This window comes from Astyanax mexicanus, chromosome 2, assembly GCF_023375975.1.
Source record: "Astyanax mexicanus isolate ESR-SI-001 chromosome 2, AstMex3_surface, whole genome shotgun sequence".
Lineage (NCBI taxonomy): Eukaryota > Metazoa > Chordata > Actinopteri > Characiformes > Acestrorhamphidae > Astyanax > Astyanax mexicanus.
Window position 1 is genome coordinate 12,338,139 of NC_064409.1, and position 20,688 is coordinate 12,358,826.

General features: G+C 36.8%; 1 protein-coding gene across 2 annotated transcripts; it reads left to right on the top strand.

The window, feature by feature from the left end:
• The first annotated feature begins 6,604 nt into the window (after positions 1-6,604).
• On the top strand, positions 6,605-20,438 carry mcm10 (minichromosome maintenance 10 replication initiation factor). 2 transcript variants are annotated; one of them, XM_022671246.2, is made up of 18 exons: positions 6,605-6,960; positions 8,543-8,779; positions 8,885-9,193; positions 10,019-10,229; positions 10,547-10,712; positions 10,825-10,992; positions 11,416-11,532; positions 11,634-11,827; positions 12,378-12,448; positions 12,553-12,666; positions 13,493-13,613; positions 14,030-14,258; positions 15,275-15,407; positions 15,507-15,643; positions 16,477-16,590; positions 17,136-17,281; positions 19,788-19,830; positions 19,969-20,438. In XM_022671246.2, exons 1-18 carry the CDS (start codon positions 6,954-6,956, stop codon positions 20,050-20,052), a joined length of 2,601 nt encoding a protein of 866 aa, XP_022526967.2. In that variant the 5' UTR covers positions 6,605-6,953; the 3' UTR covers positions 20,053-20,438. The 2 variants fall into 2 exon arrangements, with proteins under 2 accessions (XP_022526967.2, XP_022526968.2); XM_022671247.2 differs by having other exon boundaries at positions 13,496-13,613.
• The last annotated feature ends 250 nt before the right edge of the window (positions 20,439-20,688 follow it).

A 20,688-nucleotide genomic window follows, 5' to 3' on the forward strand; every position in this document is an offset into this window, starting at 1 on the left:
GATTTTCCACTCTAGAGTCTGTGCTGAGTTTTTTTTTTTTTTTTTTTTTTTTTTTAACAGAGGGCGCTACCAAAATGAGTCCAAAGCGAATGGGTTCATACGGGTCATCATAGGTTTTTGTACATAATTCTAATTTTCAATATAAAAGGATTTTCCAGACCAAGTGGACAGTTATGTTTAATTTGAGTTTTATCTGTTTAGCTCCATTCATTTTGGACTCACTCCCTCTAGTGGTTAACAGTCATTTTCTGATATAATGGTGGAGAAAAAAAAGTGGACAGTCTCTCCATTACAGCTTTATTTTCGAGGTCTACTACTTTGAACAGCGGCACTGAAACCACAGAACTTTTTCACAGGAGAATACACACTAAACAATCTATTCCCGTTTTTTTACCACCAGAGGGCGCTCCCAAATGAGCCCAAAATAAATCCGTTCATATGGATCAATTGCACAAAATTTTAGTTTAGAAATGTTTAATGTTCTCATTTAATCAACACAGAACAATACTGCCTAAAATCCGTTTATTGTAGAAAAGCTGAAAAATCTAGAACTATTTTCTTTGTACACAATTTTGATTTTCAACAATAAAGGAATTTTCTGGCTAAGTGGACGGTTACTATGTTTAATATGAGTTTTATTTAAGTTTTAGCTCCATTCACCACCATTCATTAAAGACTCACTCGCGGGCTCCCTCTAGCGGTTACCAGTCATCTCCTGCTATAACGTTGGCGACAGAAAGTGGGCAGTCTCCCCATTAATTAGCTCCAATATTACAGATTTATTATCGAAATCTACTATTTGTAACAGCGGCACTAAAACCACAGAACCTCTAAACAGGAGAATACACACTAAATCTATTCCCGGTTTCGTTCACCACCAGAGGGCGCCCCCGAGTGAGCCCAAAACAAATTAGTTCTTATGGAGCAATTGAGCAAAATCAGAGTTCAGAAATGGTTAATATTATCATTTTATCAACATAGAACAATAGTCATTTTCTGATATAATGGTGGAGAAAAAAAGAAGGCAGTCTCTCCATAAACCAGCTTTGATATTACAGCTTTATTATCGAGGTCTACTGTTTTTAGCAGCGACGCTAAAACCACAGAATACACACTAAATAATATTTTCCCGTTTTTGGCCACCAGAGGGCGCTGTCGAGTGAGCAAAAATATACTACGTTCATATGGATCCATTGAGCAAAATCTAAGTTTATAAATGTTTTATGTTCTGATTTCATCAACACAGAACAATATCACACATTTCAATACCGCAGATATAATGTTTTAGGTTTTAAACTGCAGTTATAAATATTTTAAACTCAGTGCTCTGACTGTAACTCCAGCATCAGCTAACCAATTCGTCAGCTCACAGTAGCAATACTACAGCACCTTTTACTGCCTAAAATGCGTTTACTGTAGAAAAACTGAAAAATAAATGGAGGTTTTCTTTGTACATAATTTGAATTTTCTGGCTAAGTGAACAGTTACTATGTTTAATTTCACACTAAATAATCTATTACTGTTTTTTACCACCAGAGGGCGCTGTCAAGTGAGCCCAAAACGAATAAGTTCATATGGAGCAATTGAGCAAAATCAGAGTTCAGAAATGGTTAATGTTATCATTTCATCAACACAGAACAATATCACACATTTCAATACCGCAGATATAATGTTTTAGGTTTTAAACTGCAGTTATAAATATTTTAAACTCAGTGCTCTGACTTTAACTCCAGCATCAGCTCACCAATCCGTCAGCTCACAGTAGCAGTAATGCAGCGCCTTTACTGCCTAAAATTCGTTTACTGTAGAAAAACTGAAAAATAAATGGAGGTTTTCTTTGTACATAATTTTAATTTTCAACATTAAAGGATTTTCTGGCTAAGTGAACAGTTACTATGTTTAATTTCACACTAAATAATCTATTACTGTTTTTTATTACCACCAGAGGGCGCTGTCGAGTGAGCCCAAAACGAATAAATTCATATGGAGCAATTGAGCATTTTTGTGTTCAAAAATGGTTAATGTTATCATTTCATCAACATAGAACAATAGTCATTTTCTGATATAATGGTGGAGAAAAAAAAGTAGGCAGTCTCTCTATAAACCAGCTCTGATATTACAGCTTTATTATCGAGGTCTACTGTTTTTAACAGCGACACTAAAACCACAGAATACACACTAAATAATATATTCCCGTTGTTGACCACCAGATGGCGCTGTTGAGCCCAAAATGAATACGTTCTTAATGATCCATTGAGCAAAATCTAAGTTTATAAATGTTTTATGTTCTCATTTCATCAACACAGAACAAATATCACATATTTTAATACCGCAGATATAATGTTTTAGGTTTTAAACTCCAGTTATAAATATTTTAAACTCAGTGCTCTGACTTTAACTCCAGCATCAGCTCACCAATCCGTCAGCTCACAGTAGCAGTAATGCAGCGCCTTTACTGCCTAAAATTCGTTTACTGTAGAAAAACTGAAAAATAAATGGAGGTTTTCTTTGTACATAATTTTAATTTTCAACATCAAAGGATTTTCTGGCTAAGTGAACAGTTACTGTTTAATTTCACACTAAATAATCTATTACTGTTTTTTATTACCACCAGAGGGCGCTGTCGAGTGAGCCCAAAACGAATAAGTTCCTATGGAGCAATTGAGCATTTTTGTGTTCAAAAATGGTTAATGTTATCATTTCATCAACATAGAACAATAGTCATTTTCTGATATAATGGTGGAGAAAAAAAAGTAGGCAGTCTCTCTATAAACCAGCTCTGATATTACAGCTTTATTATCGAGGTCTACTGTTTTTAACAGCGACACTAAAACCACAGAATACACACTAAATAATCTATTCCCGTTTTTGACCACCAGATGGCGCTGTTGAGCCCAAAATGAATACGTTCTTAATGATCCATTGAGCAAAATCTAAGTTTATAAATGTTTTATGTTCTCATTTCATCAACACAGAACAAATATCACATATTTTAATACCGCAGATATAATGTTTTAGGTTTTAAACTCCAGTTATAAATATTTTAAACTCAGTGCTCTGACTGTAACTCCAGCATCAGCTCACCAATCCGTCAGCTCACAGTAGCAGTAATGCAGCGCCTTTACTGCCTAAAATTCGTTTACTGTAGAAAAACTGAAAAATAAATGGAGGTTTTCTTTGTACATAATTCTAATTTTCAACATTAAAGGATTTTCTGGCTAAGTGAACAGTTACTGTTTAATTTCACACTAAATAATCTATTCCTATTTTTTTACCACCAGAGGGCGCTGTCGAGTGAGCCCAAAACGAATAAATTCATATGGAGCAATTGAGCATTTTTGAGTTCAAAAATGGTTAATGTTATCATTTCATCAACATAGAACAATAGTCATTTTCTGATATAATGGTGGAGAAAAAAAGAAGGCAGTCTCTCCATAAACCAGCTCTGATATTACAGCTTTATTATCGAGGTCTACTGTTTTTAACAGCGACACCAAAACCACAGAATACACACTAAATAATCTATTCCCGTTTTTGACCACCAGAGGGCGCTGTCGAGTGAGCAAAAATATACTACGTTCATATGGATCCATTGAGCAAAATCTAAGTTTATAAATGTTTTACTTTCTCACAGTAGTAGTACTACAGCACTTTTTACTGTCTAAAATTCGTTTACTGTAGAAAAACTGAAACATAAATGGAGGTTTTCTTTGTACATAATTCTAATTTCCAACATTAAAATAATGTTCTGGCTAAATGGACAGTTACTATGTTTAATTTCACACTAAATAATCTAGTTCCGTTTTTTTACCACCAGAGGGCGCTCCCGAGTGAGCCCCACAATTTCACAATGGAGCAAAAAACTGAGCGAAATTCGGGTTTATAAATGTTTAGTGTTCTCATTCCATCAACACAGAAGAATATCACGTTTTTTATACCGCAGAAATATTTTAAAGCTTTTAAACTCCAGTTATAAATATTTTAAACACAGTGCTCTAACTGTAACTCCAGTATCAGCTCATCTTCCAGTCAGCTCACAGTAGCAGTAGTGCCTTTACTGCCTAAAATCTGTTTACTGTAGAAAAACTGAAAAATAAAGTGAGTTTTTCTTTGTACATAATTCTAATTTCCTACATTAAAGGAATTTCCTGGCTAGGTGAACAGTACTATTTTTATTTTGAGTTTCAGCTATTTAGCTCCATTCACCCCCATTCATTTTGGACTCATTCCCTCTAGAGGTTATCAGCAATTTCCTGATTTAACGGTGGAGATAGTACAGTGGGCAGTCTCTCCATAAACCAGCCCTCATATTACGACTTTATTATCAAGTCTACTATGTGTAACAGCGGCACTAAAACCACAGAACCTCTACACAGGAGAATGCACACAAAATAATTTATTGCCGGTTGGTTTTTTTAACCACCAAAGGGCGCTTCTGAATAAGCCCCACAATTAATAATTTTCTACGGATTAACTGATCAAAAAGTTTATAATATTTAATGTTCTCATTTCATCACCACAGAACAATAGTTCATGTTTTAATACCGCAGCTATATAGTTTTTTAAGTTTTCAAACTCCAGTTATAAACATTTCAAACCCAGGGCTTGAGTTCGATCCGTTTAATGTAGAAAAACTAAATAATATAGGGGGATTTTCTTTGTACATAATTATGATTTTTCAAAATCAAAGAAATTTCCAGGCCAAATGGACAGCTGCGATGTTTCATTTTTTTTTCTATTTTAACAGCGACACTAAAACCACAGAACTTCTACACAAACGATTGCCCACTTAATAATCTTTGCCGGGTTTGTTTTACCACCAGAGGGCGCTCCCAAGTGAGCCCAGATTTAATAGGTTCATATGGAGCAACTGAGCAAAATTGTTGTCAACAAATGCTTGATCATTTGTACACTGAAAATTTTACTTACATTTTTTTAACACAAGACAAATTAAAATGTTTTTGTACCTCAGACATATACATTTTTAAAGCTTTTAAACTCCAGCTATAAACCTTTTAAACTCTAATGCTTGCGTCTTTACTGCCTATAACCCGTTTGCTGTAGAAAAAATATATTGGTATGTTTTCTTTGCCTTTTCTTTGTCTTTTCAGTAACTTTAATCTACTTTATGAAATTAAATGAATATATTGGCCAAATGGTTAGTTACTATTTTTATTTGAGGTTTAATCTGTTTAGAGTCATTCACCACCATTCACTGAAGACTCACTCGATGGCTCCCTCTAGCGGTTAAAAGTCATTTTCTCATATATAGGGCATATATGAAGGTGGACAGTCTCTCCATAAAAACAGCTCTGATATGACTTTAATCTGTTTCTGAATGAATGCAGGAGGCTCCCAGCCATGTCTGATCTGAAGTTAGTAATCTAGCCTTCTGTTTCACTGTATGACAACACGGCTAAACACTCATTAGGTAGCAGGGAGCTGTCATTTCATCACTACAGATCCTACAGTGGCGATTCTAGGATCAGAGGTTTAACCTCGAGATATTCCAGAAGCAGAAGACCTTATCAGCAAAAATCCAACAAAGTGCAAAAACAACAAAGACAACCTAAACCTAAACGCAAATCATTTTCCAATAACTGCAAAGGATAAATATTATTTTACATTTGATTTTTAAACTTTTGTTTGCAGGTTTTATTAATTTGTGTCAAACCTTTGGCATAAAATTAACTCCATATATTTTCATTGTAAAAATAATATGTATACTTTTAAGGTTTGAACATTTAAAAAAAAAATTACTAAAAACAAACTCTAGTGTAACTACCAAAAAAAATGCCATAAAACAAAGGTCTGCTTAAAAAATTGCAAACGAACACTTAAAAGCTTCCAAAAATATTGTGATATTATGATATGGAGTATTTTCATTGTGTCAAATTTTTTTTTATTAAAGAAGCACCTAGTCAATATTTTTAAAACTGCAGTACACATATTTTGGACTTATTTTTAAGGATTTGTAAAATGAAAGCAAAATCCAAACACAAAAACTCTCCTGTTTTCACCAGAACTGTCTGTCTGGAGAATAAATTGTGTTCTAAAACCAGGTGTTTCTGTTTGATTGTCCAACCCCTGTATTTTCGTTATTAAAATAATATGTATAGTTTTCAAGGTTTGAAAATTTGTAAGACAAATTTACTCAAAACAAAAAGAAAACTACAAAAACACCCCAGTAAAGGGCTAGCGGCGCCTGTGATCACTACACTGACTTTAAGTTAGGTCTGGTAGTTGAGTGTGGGCAGCAAGTCAGCATGTGTTACGTTTCAGATACGAACGGTATGATCTACACTGCATGAGGACGAAGAACTTTACCGCGCAGATGATTTGAAGATCAGCACCTTAAGGACCGCCTGGCATCCTGTGTGCGCCTGTAGATACGAAGCGGGAGACAGAGAATCGTAAAACCCATTAATAATCAAATCAATTAGAAACAGAATGTTATCTATATAGTGTCATTCATAAACGATATCTATACATAACATACATAACTAAAATTACTTCTCTGTTATTATTACTCTTAATTCATATATATGTTTTTTGAACAGGCACTGGTGTTGCCTTTTGTACTGACGTCGGTTTAGGGCGTATCATATTTTAACATTTTTCGCGCCACCGCAGAGCAGCAGCAGACGGGAACGGGCTGAACAACATTTTACCTGGATTTGGAGTCCATATTCCTGATATATTAAATATTTAGGAATATAATAAGCCCGGTACTGTAGCATTGTTGTGATTGGTGTGTTGCTGGTGTGAGAGCTGGGGGGCGGACTGTGTGTTATTCTGTTTTTGAGTTCAGAAGAACAAATCGACAGATCTGTTCTTCAGAGCTACAGATTCATTTGACCCTGAAAAAATACTGAACATCAGACTCATCAGAATCTTCCATCAGATAAACACAGCGCTGCTTCAGTTCAGAGAGAAGGACTGGAGCTGCAGAGATGACTGGTAAGTAGATCTAGAAGCTGGTTGAATTTGGCTTTTAAACTTTCCACCTTAAATGGCGCGCCGGTTACATACAGTAGCTCATAGTTCGCTTCAGACAGCGGCGGGTTTTAACCCTTTTAGACCCTGCATACTTTACAATAGACATCATGTATTTTCTTTATTTTTAAACATTTTGTTGCACATAACACTATTTAAGAGCTGTTGTCCATCAGAACAGACCATGCAACAGCCAATTATAAACGAAACAGCAGCTTGGTCACATCCACTGCACTGGGAAAACAGTAGTACTAGAGCCATTAAGGCAAAGTAACTTTTTTTTTTTTTTTTTTTACAAATATAATGATAGTGATAAAATATAAATATAGTGATTTAGAACACTTTTTAATTTTACTGTTAATAAAATAAAAATGTCACTATAAAAAAATAAATTATTAAATATTCCAGGTAATAGCTATGATTTATTTGTTTACCATTATTTCCATCACTGGAGATAATTCATGTCTAAAAGGGTTAAGGTGGAGCTGGAAATTAGTTTTTTTTGTTGTTTTATAAACAGAGCTTGTTATTAGCAGATTTAGAGAATCTGTCTTACCTCGTCTCTGTTTGTGTGCCTGTTGTTCATATGGTTTATTATTAGGTAACAGTTATTGTTTGGTAAAAAGTCAGGCAAGTTAGATTAGCCATCGTTAGATAATTTAGCAAAACCAAGTTAGTTAACCTATAATGGTTATAATTATGTTTATATACATTATGTAAATAAGTGAGTATACTCCCACATTTAGCCCTGGTAACGATAATTACGTCATAGATTTACTGTACAATATACGGACATGAGCTCAATACATTTACGAGGCTTTGCTGATATCTTTACAGTCCATTGTTTTGTCAGCATATTTACAGTCTGCATATAAACTACAAACAAACAATTAAAAGTAAATAGTGTAAATCAATCAAATACAAAATAAACAGCTTCCATTAGGTATTTTACAAGGAAGATATATTGTCCCAGAAATTATTACGATAAACAATATTTTTGTAATTTTAAGACCATTAAATTCAAGTAATTATAATGATAATATAGTAGCATGACAAAGCAATTAAACCCTTACATAAACAACACAATGTTAATTAATCATAGATTGGGGGATATATGCTTAATTCTTCCCCTACTGCTGTCCACAACATGAGAATGGAGTGGACAATATCATGAATATCAAATATTATTGAGGGCATGTCAATTTATTGTATGATAAGACAATAATGTAGTTATTGTGAAAGGCCTAGCTTCCAAAAATATCGACATATCACAATATGGTTTCAGTGTGTCAAAAAACATTTATATGATACAATATAACACACCACTAGTTCACTGCTCTTTAGGAGGGTGTAATTGTAGTGTCATGCTTTAATATTAACATTATATCAGTGCTGTAAATTCTACACAAGCTTTGGGTTTGTGTTTAATATGGGATTTCAAGTATCCTAATTGTTAGATTTCAATAATAAATATAATTACTTATCTTTCTAAGTTTTATGAAGATGGACTTTATAATGCCAGTGCTTTCTGATTTACGATTAACAGCAGAGGATGAGAACCTGGACCTGCTGCTTTCCTTGTTTGAGGAGAGTCAGGGTCAGAAGATAGAGACTTCTGCTGCTGGAGAAGAGGACAATCTGGATAATCTGTTTGATGATGATGGTGATGAAGGAGAAGCCTATGCTGAGCCAGAAGAAGAAGAAGCAGAAGAGGTTGTGGAAGCTGCAAACTCAAGTGCAGAAGTGGAAAGTGAACTCAATAAATCCAAAGAGGACTTGGAGGGTAAGGTTAAATAGTTTTACGCTAATGTAACATTTTATTTAAATAAAAATTACTGAGAATCTTAAGTTGACATGTTCTATTGAAATTCCTGTTGTAAAACTTTAGCGGAGTTGAGGAGCATGCGTGAGAAGATGCAGAAGCTACAGCAGCAGCTGCAGGCATCTCAGAAAGGTGCAGATTATAAACCCAAACCTGCTGAAGATAAACCCTCCTCACAGAAACAGATAAGCAGCAGAACTTCACCAGCAGCAAAGCTTCCTGCCAAGCGCCTGACCTCTCCTCAGCAGTCTAGCAAACCTGCTCTACAAACACGTCTTCCCAGCCAATCCCCCCCATCTGCACCGAGAGGGGCTATAGGGTCTCCACCTCTAGAAACAGAGGGCAGGCAGATAACTGCACACCAAGCCAAAGCAGGTACATGTTTTTTCTTATGTATGTACAGAGAGCAATTAAACACAGTTAAGATGCGATCAGTAGAAAATAAGCGCTACAGCAGTCCAGTTTCAAAACACCAGATAGAGTTGTCTGCCCTGCCCACCCTTCCACAGACACAAAGCTCACTCGGGTTGCCAAGCTGAAAACACTGAACCTACACAAACAAGTGCAAGACGAATTCAACAACTTCAATCATGGCAAACGACATTATTAACCATCTTATGTGGATTTTATATAACTTTACATAATGAGTGTTGGGGAATGAGAAGCAGGCAGAGGCAGAAGCCAACACCCACACTGGTTTCTGTGATGTACTGCACAGTTCTAGTAATAAAATACTGGGTTTAGCTCTGCAGACAACAGATGGCAGTGCTTGAACTTTGATGATACACCCTAATTGTTTTATCATTTACTGCTGAAAATATAATCATTAATGTTACTTTAACTGTCAACTTTTAAATTACTTTTTGATAAAAAAAAAAGTAAGGTTTTGAATTAGTATGTTTCAGTTAAATGTTTATTTGTAAGTGTTTTTAGTTTTATCTTGTTTGAGCATTTCATATTATGGGTCGGTTTCCTGGACAGGGATTAAGCCATAGATTTAATATTCCTTTCAATCTTTAAAAATGCTGTATGGTTTAAGTCTAGGCTTATTTTCTGTTTGGGAATCTGTGTATTAGCATAATGTGAGACAGTTCTTGCATTGGGTGCTTCCTGTTTAATGATTGTTTATTTGAGTTCATTCAATGCTAATCTGACTCAGACTCAACTTCACTTTCTTCTTTTTGCCCTGCCCTCCTTCAGCCTCTGCAGAAAACCGGAGTGTGCAGAGTCAGAGTGTGGGTGACAGGTTGTCACAGCCGATGAGAAGTAGCGGTAAAATTAACAATACCATGACGTCACCGCCACCAAGTAAAATGGCTGGTGTAGCTCCTCCCATTGCAAGACAAGCCACACCCCGACCACCTTCTACTCAGGACGTTGCTGTGGAGAAATTCTCAGGTCTTCGTCTAAGGTGTGTATCTAGTCTTTTTGAGAGAGCTAGATTAACAAAGAAAATGTGACTAAATCTCTACAGTCATAACAATACTTGATCTTTTAAAATGAAATCTGAACTGGAACATATGTACGGTGATGTGTAGGGATTTTTTTCTTTTAAAAATCATGAAAGGGTCATCATGCAATACAAAGGATTGATTCTATTTTGAAAGAGAATATGGAATGTGTTATGTAAAATGTCATGTGCATATTAATATACAGCACAATATCTACAGTTTAGGTTGCAGTGGCATGCCTTAATGTATGATACTCAGCTCCTTTTTTTTTTTTTAGGAGACCTCGTCTGTCCTCGGTAGAGATTGAAAGCAAAATGGCTAACCGCAGGATGATCAAGCTCTCTCAGCTGCCTGATCGACTTGCCAAAGACAATCTTGAGGACAGTGACTGGGTTACCTTTGCTGTGGTCATAAATAAAATTACCCCGCAGAGCAAGAATAATGTAAGCACCAATCGTATAATATTCTTGTTATTGATTAGTACATCTGTAAGAATGTGTAGAATTATCCATTTTATATCTTTGTTCTGTACATCTGAACTTTTTTCTTTCACAGGGAAAAACGTTCAGTATCTGGAAGCTGAATGACCTTCATAACCTGGAGGTGAATGTGTCGCTCTTTCTCTTTGGGACTGTTCACACTGACCTATGGAAGACAGACACTGGGACGGTAATTGGCATACTTAACCCCAACCAAATGAAGAATAAAGAAGGCTCTAATGAGGTAAGGAATGGACATACATGAATGTACAAATGGATAAAGGCTAAATATATAGTGTTGCATTCATTTTTACAAAATGTAGTTAAATTATTTTTTTTGTAAAGCAGGCTTTACATTACAGTACATCTACCTTTATTTTATAACTGTTTTATAATCTGTAGTAGCACGTTCTGTGTATAATTTCAGTTAAAAAACAAAATGTTGCAGTTGTAATTTCTGAAGCAGGGGCAGGAAACAGAGGTTTAGGATTGCTATGAAATGGGCTTAAAATCTTGCTTTGTTTTAGTAAACTTGTTTAAATGCTTGTTTATTACGTAATACACATTTGGACTACTGTCATTGTTTTGTTGCTTGACAGGTAGATGGAAACCCGTCTTCATTTGCCTTTTCACTTAGCTCAAATGTAATAAAAATGCCTGTCTACAGCTTTCCCTCACAGTGGACCACCCACAGAAGGTGCTAATGATGGGAGAAGCTATGGATTTTGGTACTTGCAAGGCTAAAAAGAAAAATGGAGATTCCTGCACCCAGTTGGTCAATATGGTGAGTCTAGCTGATATGTCATGCAATATTTCAGTTTTTTGCCTTTTGTATTTGTATTTGTATTTATTTGTTATTTTTGTTTGTTTGATTTTTTTTTTTAGTATGAATGTCAGTTCTGCCAGTACCATGTTAAAGCTCAGTACAAGAAGATGAGCTCCAAGAGAGCGGAGCTTCAGAGCAGCTTCACCGGATCAGCCCCTGGTAAAGTGAAGAACCGGGGAGGTTTGAGAGAACGCTTGTGTCAGGGTGACTTCCACTACGGGGGCATGTCTTCACTTGCTTGTGCACCATCTGTGTAAGTTAACTTTAACACTAAGGACTTTTTTAAATATAATTTGTTTATCTGCATCAAACAAAACCACAAACCATGTGAGTGTGCTTATTGGTCACATCTGTATGGAGTGGAGCGAGACAGTAAATACAGAAAGAAGGTCCTGTGTTCTGAACTATAGTGCATATTTCTGTACAGTATTATGGAGCAACAGCAGAGATGGCATTTGTTCTTAACTGTAGTAATTATCTTGGTAATATATCAGCCTAAACTTTATCTGTAGAATGCCAAATTAGTCATTTCATACTTTATCCATTTAGATTTAAACACATTTTGTGGGTTTTTGTGTTGTTTGTAATGAGAGGTTGTTTAGGACCAGACTGACCCCACCATCTCTCAAGAATCTGTGTCGTAATTTTGGCCTGAATCCAAATGCAATAACTGTATTGACATCTTACCAAACAAAATTGCACCAGGGCTTATAACAAGACAGAATCCCATTTAACCAGAGGTGTGTTGTGAAAGTCATTGTTTTCATGAAAATTTAATTATACTATTAATTTAACTTTTGCAGGACTGCCCCACAGCCAAAAAAACAGCCCTCAATCCAGTCGGTTTTGGCTTCTATTCCTAACAAGAAGCTTGGTAAGATCATATTGTTTAAGGCAAAGAATGTAAAAGTCTGTTTTTAAGATGTCAGTAACTTTAATGATACGTTTGTTTTTTTTTTTTTTTTTTTTTTTTAATAGCACTTAGTTCAGGCGAGGTATCCGGATGTACTGATGACTTCAGAAGCCTAATGTCAATGCCTACACCGGGAGCACTTAATATAAAGAGACATTTAGGAAAATCTAAACCAACAGGTAATGTGCATGCTGTTAGAAATCTGGCACTACTTCTTCACTACCTCAAATAACATTAAAAACATTGTTCTGTTTTGTTTTACATATTAAAATGAAATGAAAACATATTAATTCTTTAATTTCTTCGCCCATAACGCATACAACAAAATTGTTATATACAGTACAGGCCAATTATTATTATTTTATGACTATTTACATTGTAGATTCTCACTCAATCATAAAAAGTATGAATGAACACGTGGAGTTATGTACTTTAAAAAAAAAGGTGAAATAACAAACAAAAAAATATATATATTCTGGTTTCTTCAAAATAGCCACCCTTTGCTCTGATTACTGCTTTGCACACTCTTGGCATTCTCTCAATGAGCTTCAAGAGTTGGTCACCTGAAATGGTTTTCCAACAGTCTTGAAGGAGAGTCTTCCCAGAGGTGTTTAGCACTTGTTAGCCCTTCACTCTTTGGTCCAGCTCACCCCAAACCATCTGGATTGGGTTCAGGTCCGGTGACTGTGGAGGCCAGGTCATTTGTGTTAAGTACATAAAAGTCTACATGTGTTCATTCATAGCCTTGAGGCCTTCAGTGAGAATCTACAATGTAAACAGTCATGAAAATAAAGAAAACTCATTGAATGAGAAGGTGTGTCCAAACTTGTACTGTATACATTTTTTTTATATAATAAAAAAAATATTTGCTTTGTTTCTTGTTGCACTACCATTTTGGGCCACTAGTGCAAACAAAAACTGTTTTTTGAATAAATCCGCATGTACAGTATATTATGTGTGACAGCATGTTTGGTTGTGGCTAATCCTCCTGCTTTGTTTTTAAAGCAGATTCTTCTGGATCAACTGTTCAATCTATCTCTGCCTCAGACCTTCTTAAGCAGCAGAAACAAATGCACAAGCAAAGACTGGAGGCCAGACAGAAGAGGGCAGAAGAGATCCAAAAAAGGTATGCAAGTGTAGGATTAATGTGTGAATAAATGCACTTATTAGGTTTCAAAATGTGGCATTTATGTCTTATCCTGATTGGCTTACAGAATTACGTAATTATTCAGTTCATTCAATTATTCACTCAGAATGTTCCTAGCCAGTTTGAATTAACTGTAGTACAAAGTATGGTTATATTACAACAATATAGCACAGTGCCCAACAGCTGGATACAAACTCTACACTATTCCTGCTTCCTGAAAAAATATCAGCCATAATCAAATCAAACAAATATCCAGCTAAAGTGTGCATCTTAACGTATTTAGCTTTGAATCTTTTAGTTCTGCCCTGGCAGTTTGTTTGTGTGGTTTTTTTTTTTTGTATTTGTTGTGTTTATGGCAGGGAACACTTTTATAATTATTTATCTCTTATCTCCAGAGTTATGCAGAAAACCAGGGGTGCTGCTGTTCCAGCTAGACCCGCTGTAAACAGGGGTGCGCTGCTCTCACCCAAAGCTGCATCAGAGGTTCCAAAACGTTCCTGTCCACCTGAACGACGTCTCAGTGCTCCTCCTATACCCACCCTAGGAAGAGGATTTTCAGAGGGGGATGATATTCTCCTGGACATGTCTCCTCCTCCTCGTTCAAAGAGCCTGTCTTCTGCAAAGGTCTGTGATGCCATTTGTGGAGCATTTGTATCATGTTAAAGGTGCTCTTCATGATTTCAGTCCAATACACCATTTAAGATTTTCAGCAAAAGTTCCAGCCAGTTAGCAACAGGGGTCCTTCATATTTGTGCACAGCACAGGGGAATGGTAACTGCAGAAGATAAAACGTACAAGGTTAAACCTTGGTGAAGAGTTGGGATGGTATAGAAACTCTAAAACTTTGAAAGGCTTGAATAGGGATGAGAATGTTTGTCTCGTCCTGCTCAAAAGGGCGGTAAACTTCTGCAGGATTTTAATGTGTTTCTAATGGTTTTCTTAGTGACTGTGGTCCCAGCTGCCTTGAGATCATTAACAAGTTTGCCTTGTGTAGTTTTAGGCTGACCTCTCATGTTCCTCATGATCAAGGGTACCCCACGAGGTGGGATTTTACATGGGGCTCCAGATCAATGTCAAATGACAGTCGTTTTGTATTTCTTCTATTTTCTTTTTATTGCACCAACAGTTATCTTTTTTTCACCCAGCGTCTTACTTATGTTTTTTTTTAGCCCATTCCAGCCTTGTGCAGGTCTATGATCTTGTCCCTGACATCCTTAGAAAGCTCTTTGCTCTTGCCCATGTTGTAGAGGTTAGACTTATTAAATTAGTCTTTAAAAATGAGTCTTTTTTTACAGGTGACCATTTAAGACAGCTGTCATTAATGCAGGTAACGAGTTAATTAGTAGCGTCTAACTGGTCTGTAGGAGCAGAACTCTTAATGGTTGTTAGGGGATCAAATACTTATCTGCAGAATGCAAATAAATTTCTGTAACTTATACAATATGATTTTCAGGATTTTATTTTTGATTATCTATCTCTCCTTGTTAAAATGAACCTAACCTTACAATTATAGAGTGTTCATGTCTTTGTCAGTGGGCAAACTTACAAAATCAGAAAGGGATAAAAATAGTTATTTCCTTCACTGTAGAAATATGTATGTTTGTAGTACTAACAGTTTCCCTCTATTTTCCCCCCTTCAGCTAGCTGCAGTGAGAAAGCTTCAGGCTAAAGGAGGAGCCATAGTTAAAGACGACCCAAACGCTGTGAAACGCAAGCGGTCTGACAGCGGTGCGATCAGCGCCAGAGTGGAGCGCAGCCTGACTTCACCTGAAGGTCTGAAACCTCATACATAACCGTCTGATAGCACGGTCATAAATTCAGCAAAAACCCTGAGTTAAGCTTGATCTTAATCTCCTGCCTGATTGATTATAGGTGATAAGAATGCTGCTGATGTGGAGGAAGAGGAGCCAGCTCAGAAGAGGAGGCGGGAACAACTAGAATACATCCAATCAGAGGAGTTTCAGCGCATTCTCAATGCAAAGTCCTCAAACTCCTGGATTATGGGAGAGGTATGTGTGTGCATTGAGTAAAAGAGAAATAGAACTTATTATAAAATGCATGATTGTTGCAAAGTTACTAGCATTGTCACATACAGTATAATCCAGTATTCAGACCTCTTTTGTGGATTTGCCAGAAATGTACAGATTTACTAGCAATTCCCTGAATATTTGGCAACCAACAAAAATCTAAAAAACACTTTGTTTGGCCAAATAAGTGAAAATGCTTGATAATGTACACTGAACGAAGACTAGTTTATGACCAAATGTTTAATTTTGTTCTGGTTCAGTCTTAACCAAAAGGTTTATTTTTGTGCATATTTAATTTATACTGTCAACCCTTATTACAACCCTTCTTTTGGCACAACTGATTGTGGTCAGGTGCATCTAGATTGCATGACCCTTAATTATTTTAGAATGCAGCTGCAGTCTACCTGTTACAGGTTGAATTTATTTTAATTAACATGCAACTGCACTTGAGTCTATTAGTGACTCTAGTCTACTAGAGAGAATGAATGTATGAATACAGTTTTGTTGCTTTCTAAAATGTTTTTCAGGTTTTTCATCATTCTTAACCTAAAGTAATAAATGATAAAATATATATTAAATATTTTGTCAAAATGTTTGTGGACACCCTTTGTAATGTAAGCATTTAGTTACTTGTGCCCACAACTGTGGAGCAGTGTAACTGTGCTTTCTGGAATAATGAAGCTTCATCATATTGACCTCACTCTGACACTCTGACTTACTAAATGCAAGTATATTTTTATTGAAATGTTCCAGAGCCTATTAGAATTTGTTCCAACATGACTAAACCTTTAACCCATTGTTAAATTCATCTTCAGGTGGAGGCACAGGCCATGCAGGACTACTTTGATCCGCTTGTACAGAAGGAGAAGCTGGAAGAAAAGATGAGGGGCATCAGAGAAATGAAGTGTCGAGCGGTCACCTGTAAAAACGTACGTCATTCATCTCTTTATTTTGCTAGTAAAAGCCACACTGCAGACACTATGCACTGATCTACCATGGCTTTTGTGATGTTGGTATGTGGGGTTCAGTAACTTACTTGGGGAGAAAAAAAGGCAGAAAAGCATTAAGGCTACATTTTAAATGCTATGTTGACTTTAAAAAGCTGTGCATGATGGTTAATTGTTGGTGGCTCAGTGTGGATCTCTTCCACCTCATACAATTTTCTGTCAGATACCTAGACGTATTGGTCTTGCCTCATTAGGCTGCTTAGAGAAACAAACATGTGTACACAAAGTCAAAGCAGCCCTGATGGAAGACTGCTAATGTGGTACATTCAGACCATAAGTCTGTCATCCACCCTCTATGTTGTCTAGTACGGGTCGGGGACAAGTAAAATCTTATTTAAGGAAAGCTTAACACTCAAGTACTCAGCATTACTTGGTTTTGGAGTGTCTGTGCAGTCGGTAGAGGGTAATGCCATGTGTAAACGGCTCAGTAAACACTACTGTAGTTAACAAGCTGCTCTGATCCACAGTGCAAGTACACTCACTTCAAGCCGGCTGATCGTTGCGTGGAGGAGAAGCACGACTACCACTGGCATGATGCCACCAAACGTTTCTTTAAATGCCCATGCGGCCAGAGAAAAATCTGCCTGGCCCGGTTACCCACTGCAGCTTGCAGGTAAGCATGAAGAGTGCTGTTGGTGTGGTGTTGACAGTGTAAAATTTGTAGATTTGTCTACATGCACAATTTTTTATCTTAAGGTAATGGGTGTCTAGTTGTCTCTTACCTCCTTATATTTCAGTTAAGGGAAAATCTGTGAAATATGATAATCACTGCCACATATAAAATAACTCTTTACAGGTTTCTGACAGAAGCAAATGTAATTTCAAACATTTTGAAAATTGCATTAAAGCAGTAATTCGATTAGTTAAATTAACCTCCCAGTCAGCTTAGGGTGCACTCACGCTACATTTAGATGATTTTTACCATGCCCAAGCATGATAGTGCCCCTATACTCCCCCACTGGTTCTGTTCCGATTTGTTAAGTGCACACCTCCGCCATCAAAAACAGTGTATCGTTCTCCACTATTTTTTATCTATTTTTTTTACTAAATTAATTATAATTGTAGGTCAATTACTCAACCCACTTATTAGAAAGTCCCTCTATCACTAGCAATGCCCCAACACAAGGTGAAGACTAGAACATGCCTTTTTTGACACATTCACTGCCTTTTTTCCAACTGCTCCACATGTAGCCTTTAGCTCAGACACCTGTGCTAACCAAAAGACCAAAGCTCTCTCTCTCTCTCTAGCTGATCCTGATTTTATAGTCGCAGTATCTTAGTTCGCTGGACCACTCTGCACTGCGTTCACTAATGTCATATTTTAGTTCTAGCAGGCCTAAGTTAAATGGTTTAATGTGCCATGCTCTGGAACAGTATGAAGCTCTCACACTATTCAGACAAACCTAACAAAGCTTTAAGAAGGACACGTAGTTGGGCACAATACAGATAACCTAATGTAAGTCCATCCTCACCAGCAGTATGTTCAGAAATCATGCTGCCCAATAACTGCTGGCATGAGCATTAAGAACATAGATTAGAGAGGGTGTGATTAAAAACACAGCGACACAATGACTTTTCTTCTTTTTAGGATTGGGAAGCTGTGGACTGGGTTATATAATGATTAATTAAAGTTACATTTAGGGAACACAATCTGTAAGCATGTGAAAGTCAGCCCTTGAGCGTCAGCGTGTTTTTTTTTTTTTTTTTATGCTGCCTCCTTCCCTCCAGAACTTTTTGTTCTCTACAATATATAATTATCAGGTACCTTAGCCTCTAAATCCATTAATTATATTATATTTATACTGTGGATTGTTTCTATTTAGTAATTACACATAAAGCAATACAAGCTGTCTGAGGTCTTCTAATATTTTAGTAGTAGGTGAAAAAGCAAGTCTGGATCCAATTGTGGTTTCATGGTGTTTTATAAGAGCTTAAATACTTTTGTGCGTGGTGGGAATACAAAATCTGAGAAGGTAGGGTGGGCAGTGTATAAGGCAGGAGTCACAGGGGGTGCGTTCTTTAAAATAAAAGATTCCACAAATTAAGGACCACATGTGATTCCCTTTAAAACCATTTGTGTAAAAGAGATGTAATATAAATTTGAGAGCTTTAAAATTGGCAAAGAGCCATTTAATCTAGTGAAGGTACTTTTTTAGCTTATAAAATGTTCTTTACGCTCACACATGGTCCTATAAACTATGTTCATATTACAAGCCTCGCTGATCAGTCCGATTTTTAGTTCTTATTGTTTAGTCTGTGTGGCATGCATGTGTGAATTGCTACATTACGACCTATATGTCGTTTCACAATTATTAAAAATTATATACACTGTCTGGCCAAAAAAAAGTTGTGGTCAAAAAAGTGTCACGCACTCTAATATTTGGTTGACCACTCTTAGCTTTGATTGTGGCACAAGTTCTCTGTGGCTTTGTTTCAATAAGCTTCTCCAATGTCAAGATTTATTTCAATCCAGTGTTGCATTAATTTTTCACCAAGATCTTGCAGCATTGAAGATGGTAGAGTCTGACCACTGCGCAAGGCCTTCTTCATACAGCACATTCCAAAGATTCTTAGTGGGGTTAAGATCTGGACTCTTTGGTGAACAATCCATGTGTGAAAATGATGATCTCATGCTCCCTGAATCACTCTTTCACAATTCCAGCACCATGAATCCTGGCATTGTCATCTTGGAATATGCCCGTGCCATTAGGAAAAAACATTCCATTGATGGAATAATCTGGTCTATATTCAGTATATTCAGGTAGTCAGCTGATCTCATTCTTTCAGCACATACTGTTGCTGATCCTCGACCTGACCAACTGCAGCAATCCCAGATCATTTGCCTACCTAAATCCAGATTTGCATCACCTCAACCTGGTATTGTGAACCTTCCTATTTAGCAATCATAAGTGATGCATTGTATTATCCAGAAACAACAATCAAACAATTTACCATACTAATTTACAGATTGCACAAGTGGGCAAGCTCCACAAAACCGGTAAAGAACAATTGGCACGTGACGTGTAAATGTGTCTAGCTTACTGTGTATAAGCATGTGTGTGGTACATGTGTTCCTGTGTAATTATGTGCTATTTTAACATCTGAATTCTACATTTCAGCAACTGTGGGCTGTTCAAGTGGGAAAGGGACGGCATGTTGAAGGTACCACCAATTTTCAAATGCTTTCACAGAATCTGTCTTGTTTCTGGTTACTGTTTTGTGAGCCCACTTTAAGGCTTTAAGGCATTCATTCCATTGTTCTTTTTTTTTTTTTTTTTTTTTTCCCCTCCCCTCTTCTAGGAGAAGAAAGGACCAAAGATCGGAGGAGAGCTGCTGCTGACACGCGGTGAAGAGCAGCCCAAATTCCTCAACAGTATGAAATAGGGCCAGCAGCCTCCCTCTGCTGCCTGACTCCATCCCTCTGGAGTCGTTCACTCAGACGCTGCTAAAGGAAACAAAGCAGTTGAAGCTGGAAAAGTCTCTCCGGCTAGAGGCTGCGGCAGAACTGTTTATACTGATGGGGTTCATGCTCACAGGAGGCCTGAATGGGATTCGAGCTGTCGCAGTCCATTTGAAACTTGATTTGCTTTTTCTTACCTCATGAGCTGGCTGTAATCAGCTGTATGTTTGTCTGTTTTTATTTGTTTGTATGTGATAATGGATTTTTAATGATTTTTAAAAGTTTTTCCTGTTTATGAATGTTTGTGTCATGTGTGGCTGTGGTAAACAGCCTAAATTAAACTAGCCAGAAGGCTCACATTCCATGCTCATTGCTTATCCCTCGTCCTTAATCATTTGCACATCCAAGTAGGTAGATTTGAAATGAGTGTGGGCTGTCTGCAGTAGCACAGATACTCTCTTTTATATCAGTGTTAGCTTTCATTGCTTTTTGGCTGCCTTGGTTTTTTAAGGATTCAGAAGCGATCAGTTCGTCTTCTGTCATCCAGGTGACTTAGGGAGGACGAAAGATGGAGCTGAAGAAGATCAGGGAAGTCGGTAAATCTTTCAAAGTGGCCCCGG